We start from the raw sequence: 9,266 nt of genomic DNA, 5'->3' as shown, positions 1-9,266 counted from the left end.
AATGTTTTTCTCTCACTGATTTTATTAAAGTGACACATCGGAGCATTGGGGAGCTTTCATTCAGACTCTATTTTTGTCGTGTCACTCTTATTAATAAAAGATGTCAGAATGTCTACTGGGAAGTGCGAATAGGGCAATGCTGCACTAAATGAATACCCATTATTACTTTGCACACGCATTCACGTACGCACGCACAGACACACAGACACAGACACAGACACACACACACAGACACACACACACACACACACACGTACACACACAGTCCACCTATTCCTATCCACAACTGCATAACTAGAAACAGTTTGAAACAGATTGAGGGCTGATCTCTCCAACATTGTGTGCTCAGCTGTGCCTAACACCTAAGAGCCGACTATTGACCAGTATTGCAGCAGTGCACAGTGTGAGTGGCCCTGGGCTGTGTGTGTCCAGGACTGGAACATCGCTCAGCACTATTGACTGATACAACAAGGAAGAAATAACTTGTCCTCCTCCCCTTTTTCCGCCAAAGAAAAGTGATGTCACATTCCCAATGTCTACTGTCAGCCCGCTCTTTACTCCACTCTATACCTCCTTTGATCTGTCTTTTGTTCACTTCATTCATCACATTTTGTCAACATTTCCATCTCCCTACTGTTCCAGTTAGTAACTGTTATATAATCTGTGTTTGTGTGATTGGGACCTGATATTGACAGCTTAGCTGTCCCTCTCCATCCAGTGTTAGCCTGCACAGGCAGCTGTGCAGGGATAGCCACAACTATTGATTCCATATGAATGCATGTGTGTGTGTGTGTGTGTGTGTGTGTGTGTGTGTGTGTGTGTGTGTGTCTGTCTGTCTTCGTGAATGTATGTTTATGCTTGTTATTTGACCGGGTCATCAGCATTAACATGTGGCGTCATTGTCACTTGTTAAGTTATGTTACATAACCTAGTTGTAATGTGTGGGTTCATAACAACTTTGTCAGCTGATGTTATGTGACCAGTGTTGACTACAAAGCAGAAAAGAATCTGATCAGATCCAATACACTGAGCCCTCACTGACCTGATTCTTCTTATCTCGTGGTGATAAGGTGCTTGGGTTTGTTGTATGACACCTGGTTGCCTGGGGTGAACTGAAAAACTCATGTGACCGTTGCAGAACAAGGCCCGAGTTGCCAAAGAGCTGAGGAGAGCTGAGTTGGCAAAATCTGGTTTCAGCAAAAGGCGTTTTTAGTACTCATTCAAATGCTCTCAGTACAATAAAAATCACAAAAAAAGTTGATTTAACCCTAAAGGATAGGTTCATGGTAGAGCTGAGTTGGTTGTTTGTTTTCGGTAAAGGCCTTTCAAGTTCTTCAGGTCAGTTCCAAGCAAAGAGCATGACATTCTGGTTATCCTGTGACTTGTTGTCAGCGTTCCAAATGTAAATGCCTGTTACCTATTATAAAAACAAGCTAAGACATCGTTTCTATGATGGCTTAGCTTGTTTTTATAATAGTTAAGAGGCATTTACATTTGGAACGCTGACAACAAGTCACAGGATAACCAGAATGTCATGCTCTTTCCTTGGTTCATCGCTGCCAAATGTTCATGTCTTGGAATAAATAACAACAGAAATTGTAATCATGCATTGAGTCATGTTAGACTGTGGGCAGGAAGGGAGTGCATGTGAGGTCATGTAATAACCGACATACCGTAATAATACAATGAAAACAGATGGTTCATCACATTCTCTGAATTCATTATGCCCATGTTTACTGGCTGACATGAGTGGCCTGTGTCCCAGATTTTGCCCATCGTCCAATCATAATGTGGAGCATCTGGAATAGAATGTCCTCAGTCCTTCCCCATCCTGCCCTCTAGTGAACTTGTGTTTGCATCTCACTTGCATTTGCCCTCCAGCAGGCAGACCATATTGGAGCCCTCCTCAAAATAATTAACCCAGGGCCCCATCTAGTGGTGCATCTGTGAAATGCAGAATTCAAAAGCAGACAGAACGGACTTCTTAATAAATAAATGTTTATTTGTACAGTTGTTTGATAGTTGCAACACAATATCTGATGTAGTATGAATAATGGAATGTTTTATTAATTTTTGATTGACATTCACTATGTGTAAACATTTATATTTAGAATGAAGAGACACATTCTGTTATAAACAATAAGTGTCCATATTATACTCTCTTCAACACTAAGTGTAATTGTCTGCCACTGACCCACTATTAGCATGCCCATCTCTCACATTAAGCAATCTGTCAACGACAAAATGATTTTGTCCAAAGCACAGAGCTCTAAATAGACAGATGAGTATTCATGCCACACATTTGCCATCTTAATTGCAGCAACATTGTGACAACATAATCGAGATACAGAACAAAATCTAATTTAATTAATAAACTATACTGTTTCTAAACTGTTTTTCATCAGCCTGTGCTAATGACCAACAAAAGAGAGAAACCTCATCTGCTTCTAGCCTTTGTAGATGCAGTCATAGAAATGCCATGAAATAGCACTTCTCCTAAAGACGCTATGCTGTCTTTGTATAATCCGAGGGGGACCTTAACCTGCCCAATCTGCACTCTAATGGTCTCTCAGGGTCAGATTATTTTAGCAGAAACACAACATTCACTCATCCGCCTCACTGAAGGCAATGTCCTACGTCTGTGTGTAGCGGATGATCTCGCTCAGGTCGTAGCCCGTCACTGCAAAGGCATAACCATCGCCATCGCAGAACTTGGCCCCGCAGAGCTGAGTGTCTGTCACACACTCATTGTACATATGGGCAATCTAGGAAGAAGTGAGACAACACACAGTCATGGTCTCTTTTGGAGCTAGAGAAGAATGACTTTGAAGCACTTAAAGAGGGTATTTAAGGCAAATTTAACCCTAATATGACATATCAAACCTACTGGAGGACAACCAGGTTTATGCTTTGGCTATGGACCTTCTTGCTAGGGAAACCAGTGTTGAATACATTCTTTCTTTTCAGAGTTTGCATTGTGTTAGAAGTGAATTGGTTACCTCCACACTGTTGGTCTCTGGGGTCATGGTTAGATGCCACACTCTCACGAGAGAGTCCTCAGCAGCAGATAGAAGCTAAAGAACACAAGGACAAGATCACACAAAAATAGACTGATATGAGAGTGTTGTATAGAGTTACCTGAACTTGCTTTCATGCAAAATACATAGAATAGAATAGAATAGAATAGAATAGAATAGAGTAGAGTAGAATAGAATAGAATAGAATAGAATAGAATTTAATTGAATTGAATTGAATTGAATAGAATAGAATATTTCAACTACACAGCATCTCATCATCTTTGTCTTGGAAAATTATAATTTCATTATCATTATCAGCTGAGCTTCACACTGCACATGGCAAATGTGATTTTTTTTTAAAGACAGTACATGGTGAATAAAGAAGAACATGTTTATGTCTGTGCAGCTCACCAGTCCAGAAAAAGGAGCAATGTCCAGAGAGTAGATCCAGCGAGCGTGGGCGCTGACCTCGGCGTGCAGGATCCCCGTCACAGCCTCATAGAGACGGATCTGGCCCGTGCCGTAACCGGCCACAACCGTGCCTTTCCACAACTTGACAGAAGAACAGCTCATACTGAGGGGGGGGGGGGGGGGGGGGGCGAGGGGCGAGGGGAACGGCAGATCGTTGTCACAAGAGGATGAAGGAGAGCAGAAGGACGAGAATGGACAGTGGATTCAAGTGCGGAGGGGAAATGTAGAAGAAACAAACGAGTAGGGAAGAGGAGGACAGAAGAGAGGAGCATGGAGGAGTAGATAGGAGACACAGATGTGTAAGAAAATAATTTTATTATAACGCGGTTTGAAACGATTAAGCACTTACATAGTTCAATATTAAAGTGTAGTCCAAAAATGACTCCACAGTGATACACTGAAACAGACTTCTTACTCAAAGCCAGGGATCTTGTTGAGCAGCTGAAATTCCTCCCCAGATTTCCACACACACAGGTTGCCATCATCACCTGCACTGACCAGGTCAGCCATGCACTCCTGAGGTCAGGGAGAGAAGGAGAGTGACATGTAGCACACACACACACCCTGTCTTATCCATCAGAAACGACTGTACATGTCGCACGCATGCACACACGCACGCACACACACACACGCACACGCGCACACGCACACAATAATACCTGGCTTCCAGAGCATTCTGAGGCCATGTCAGTGATGGCCTCTTTGTGCTCCTCCAGGACCTCAGACAGGGTGATATTACTGCCTTTACTGGGAATGTCAAACACCAATATCGCACCAGATGACACACCTAGAGAGAGGGGGAGAGAGAGAGAGAGACACACACACACACACACACACACACACAAATAATACTATGCATTTGTATTGTGTCTTTGTAAACGTATTGATCCAAGTTGTCAAATTGCACATACTGTGTCAAACAATACTCACCCACACATATATATTTGTCTGGCACTGCTGCTATCCCTCGGGCAAACACAGCCTGAGCTGGGGACACACATAGACTCTGTCAGTACAGTATATGTGTATCAAACTGTACACAAACACCAACAACAGCCACTGTTAGGCATGATGGCCAAATGTGGGAAATCACATCAATACATTTCTCTCACACATAAATGCAACTGACTGCACACAGATGTATGCATGCAATAGTGAACACATGCATGCATAGATAATAGGATTTGTGAGTGAACCTGATGAAGCAGCAACGCAAAGATTTTTTTTTACATTCCAATGCTTTCAGTTATATTAATGAGACAAGTCATGCGGCAAATCTCCAGTTTATATGGGACAGATTTATGTCAGGGTTTGACAAGTTACCTGTAGGGGTTTCTGGGGTATCCAGTGCATGCCAGTACACCATCATGGAGCCGTCAGACTCATACATCTGAAAGAAGAGTGTTACATTAAGAAAATAGGTTGAGTGCATGCACGCATGTGCGCACACACACGCACGCACGCACGCACGCACGCACGCACACACACACACACACACACACACACACACACACACACACACACACACACACACACACACACACACACACACACACACACACACACACACACACACACACACACACACACACACACACACACACACACACACCTGGATGCCCTTCTGAGAGGTCAGCACCAGGAGATCACGAGAGGGCAGAACACACCAGGCTGCCTGTTAGAAGAAACCAAAAGCTTGTCAGATGTCAGAACATTAGCCACTAAAATAATAAGACAACCAAGAAATCACCTTTCCTATCAGAGAATAACCTGTTGAAAATTCTAGTTCCCAAACTTTTTCGAAATTTATGTACGGTATGTATGTATGTACCGTATGTATGTATGTATGTATGTATGTATGTATGTATGTATGTATGTATGTATCTATCTATCTATCTATCTATCTATCTATCTATCTATCTATCTATCTATCTATCTATTTATCTCTGTGTCTCTGTTTAATTTTCCTTGGACACCATTGGCAGGGGTGCCGAGCAGACGATGACAGGGCCGGATTTTTGAATTAGGTCATATAATTAGGTCATATCAGGGCAAAAATGGCTAATTAGTGGCCAAGAGGAATGAACGCAGGTTCAGCACCACGGAGAGTTCCATTTGTTAGCTACTGATGGAACGCACCTGAGCGGAGTTGAAATCAGCCTGGGAAGTGGACTATGAAAGTCCTCTGGGGAGAGAGAGGAGAGGCTGCATGCCAACTCTGTGAGTGGGGCCTGACTAAATGGCCAGTGATTGTGTGCTCTAGTGGGTAATTTGTAGCAACCCCCCAGGTCCCTTGGTGGGCCACACTTGGGAGCTACAGCTCTAGTGCTCTTGTTCCATCTGCTCATGGTTTCATCTGCTCTCCTACATCATCTCTCATCTCCTACATACAGCAAATACATCACAAATACGATGAAGTTCACTGTGGTGTGACCTGCGTGATGAGTAAGTTGCTAGTGGCGACGTTGGGCTCCTTGGACTGCAGCTGTCGGTGGGAGTAGTTGAGGCCGTCCCAGGACGCGCTGACCATATTGACCACATTAGCATGGACCACCGTGAAGTAGGTGAGGCTGCGCGGGGCGATGCGCAGCACAGCCAGGTTGTTGTACAGGGCCGACGCACTGTTTTTCATCTGGATGCTCTTTTCTTTGTGATACATCGTGTGATCCTCTAACTTCAGTTTACTGTTGAAAATGGGAAGGGTGACCTGATGTCAGTCTGGAGTGGAAAGACAGTGGGACAGACAGCAATCAGTGCCATGCAATGTCGTTCTGTTAGCATTTTCACTGAAAACACAATTCAAGACCTAACTATTGGCCCGTTTCACAGCAACCGTTTTGAGGTAAACTGGAAGGAAAGCAGGTGTAATCAATAACATTAATGAGGACCCTGGCACTGGAACCATAATTAATGGTGTTGGTTACATCTGCTTTACTTCCTGCTTTCCCACCTCAAAAAGGTTGCTGTGAAATCATGCCCTTTTCCCAGTGCCCGTTTTGAGGTGGTAAAGCAGGAGGTGTGACCATAGTCCTTTTCAGTTGCGAACTGAAAGGGCTAGTCTAAACGAATAACAGTAATGGGGGCCCTGGCACTGGAACACCTATGGAATGGAACCATAATTAATGGTATTGTTACAAGTGCTTTCCTTCCTGCTGTACCACCTGACGTGAAAACAGTTGGTGTGAAATGGGTCCATCTATTTGGCAGCAACTGGTGGCAAGCACATCCCGTACAATAGCATAAGCTAACCGTTAGCTTAAAGATAACGCTGCCTAAAGGAAAGATAACGACAGCCATTGTTGTTTGGCACATTGTATCTATGCACTAATTGTATTGCCGTTATCATGTCCAATCATGACAGACAACATTATTGTTAGCTAAGGAAGTAACTCATTTCCAGATATTATTAGCAAGTAGATTAGCGTTAGCTACCTCCGCGTCCTCCGCAGCCATAGAAACAGCTAACCTCTGCGTGCTACGTCACGGATTCTTGCGTGCCCTAAACGTTTGCGTATTCAGTTGCTTAGCAACCCCTCTACAGACAGAGGAATACAGAAAAGGGAGAGCGATGTGATAAACATTCTCACTCAGGTCTTATTCGTAAAAGGTAAGCCATAAACGGAAGATTTGTTGCCGTATTGTGAATATTTCATCACTTTAGCAGTGTATTTTTGTTTGGACTTTAGCTAAATAAGATTTGTCTGCTGCTGGTTTTGCGTGTGAACTCTAATAGTCCTATGGAAATTGAATTCCTCCTGTCATATTCAATTGTGCTATTTTTATATAGAAAATCGCCCATTGAAAAATTATAACTTTCTCACTCAGCTACGCAACCACCGTCCATGTGTGCCATGTCAACATGTCAAACATTCTGATGACTGTTCCATTTCTGTAATGTTTCTTCTTCCATTTTTTGTTTTATATTTCACCACCAGCCTCTGAACCAAGATGTCCCGCTCTGCAGCCAAGTCCCGTGCTGACAACAAGGGTGGACGCAGGCCATCTGCCCAGGCAGTCACTCCTCAACCTCAGGACCTGGATGTGGAGGAGATGATCCGTGGCCGCCTCACGCAGGCCCAGTGGATGGACATGCTGAGGCAGGAAGATGCAGAAGAGACAGTGGGAGAGGTCATGGTGGAGCTGCTGAGCCAGGTCATGGAGGGATGTTTCAAGGCATACATTCAGAGACAGGTGAAACAGAGAAGGGAAACACACTCTTCATTTTCAGTTGAGGGGAGTTTAAGTTCTACCACAGATGACATAATATGACATCCCAGTTGTTGCCCATCTCTCTGCTCTAGCTGGTACCCTTCTCCATATCCTGGGCCAAGGACTGCCTGGTTCAGGTTCTGGAGTGGCAATTACTCCACCGAGATGAAGGAGAAGGACCAGAGGAGGCCTCCAGAACAGAAGACTCCGAGCCTCTGCCAGCAACTGCAGACTCCTGGGCTCAAGGATGTGTACCTGTTATAAACACTACACATCCTCCATCTCACCCCACTCAACAGGTTATGTCTCTACTACTACAACATGCAGAAATGCACAAACTGAACTACAAGTATTGGCTTGTACTAGAAGGAAAGCACAAGTGATTTTACACTTACATTCTAAACCTTTGATCTTCTTTCTGCTCCAATTACGTATAATAATCAGTCCTGCTTGGGAGGTAAAATTCTTCCTTGCAAAAAAGAGGCAGAGGATGAATCAATGTACAAAATATTGCTTTTAGAATGTAAATATTAGCATGAAATATGGGGACTATTTTCAGCAACACATTATTAAAACACCATAGTAATGAGTTGATTTACATACATACATATATATATATATATATATATATATATACTGTATATCAAAACTGTAGTCTCAAGGTGGCATGATAGCAGCCACATAGAATAGCCTTCAACTCTCTTGTTTTTTACAGGGGGCTGCAGCTGGCCAACTAGCTGGACGAACAGAGCCAAGATCCAACCAGCAGTGCCTTGGGATGGCCCAAACAAGCAGCTCCACAAAACAATCTGAAAAGGACATAAATCCCCGCAAGCCTGAAGATTACAGGAGCCACAGGGTCCTAACCCCTCTCCCCCCACCCAAAAGTGATCGAAAGAAAAGAAGGCAGATTTGCTCACCTCCAAACAATGTGGCAGACAAATTATTGTGGTCGCTGTCCAATTCAGCAGAAAACAAGGACAAGGAGAAAGAAGGTGAAAATAGCGTACGTTCTATTTGTACTCACAGGTTTGAACCATTATATCAGCATAAGGACTACCGACACATACCCAAGCTGGATCCTGCCTGCCTGCCTCGGCACTGTGTCTCACCACAGTATGAGATCTTGGAAACCAACACCCACCCCATGAGACCAAGTAGACTGTCCATACCAAAGCGGAGACTGGACAAACAGCAAACCAATGCGACGGGAAGCTCACTGAAGCCATTAACCAGCTACGTGGATCAGCCAGCCAAGCTTCAAGGGAGAAATGGGGCTGATGTCTGGCTGTCCCTCAAGAAGAAGTCTAGTTCTACTGGGCATAAAAGGGAAGGGATTCTACCTTTCTCTGGAAGTCTGAAGCTAGACACAGTGGATTTGGTCCAGGGTGTTTCTCTTGTGGATCCCCAGGTTGTCCAACTTAACCCACTCAAAGTGAAGCCTCTGGCCCGGTCTACCAAGCTGAGGCCAATGCGGAGCGATCCAGCTGTGCCGCTCTTCTCTGTGGAACAGCTTACTGCAGGTCGACCACCTCAGGTCAGCCCACTAGAACTCTGACCACCGACTAT

General features: G+C 44.1%; 1 protein-coding gene across 1 annotated transcript; it reads right to left on the bottom strand.

The window, feature by feature from the left end:
- Positions 1 to 2,335: 2,335 nt before the first annotated feature.
- Positions 2,336 to 6,147, bottom strand: wdr54 (WD repeat domain 54; the record flags this gene model as incomplete). Its single annotated transcript, XM_083644927.1, has 9 exons — positions 2,336 to 2,765; positions 3,000 to 3,074; positions 3,429 to 3,591; positions 3,904 to 4,004; positions 4,148 to 4,275; positions 4,419 to 4,475; positions 4,812 to 4,878; positions 5,101 to 5,163; positions 5,923 to 6,147. The coding sequence occupies 9 exons, from the start codon at positions 6,145 to 6,147 to the stop codon at positions 2,634 to 2,636; spliced, it is 1,011 nt and encodes a 336-aa protein (XP_083501053.1). The 3' UTR covers positions 2,336 to 2,633.
- Positions 6,148 to 9,266: the final 3,119 nt, after the last annotated feature.

The sequence above is a fragment of the Poromitra crassiceps genome (genome assembly GCF_964638095.1).
Source record: "Poromitra crassiceps genome assembly, chromosome: 10".
Classification (NCBI taxonomy): Eukaryota; Metazoa; Chordata; class Actinopteri; order Beryciformes; family Melamphaidae; genus Poromitra; species Poromitra crassiceps.
The sequence above is the reverse complement of the archived record's forward strand: the minus strand, read 5'-3'. Positions and strand labels throughout refer to the sequence as shown.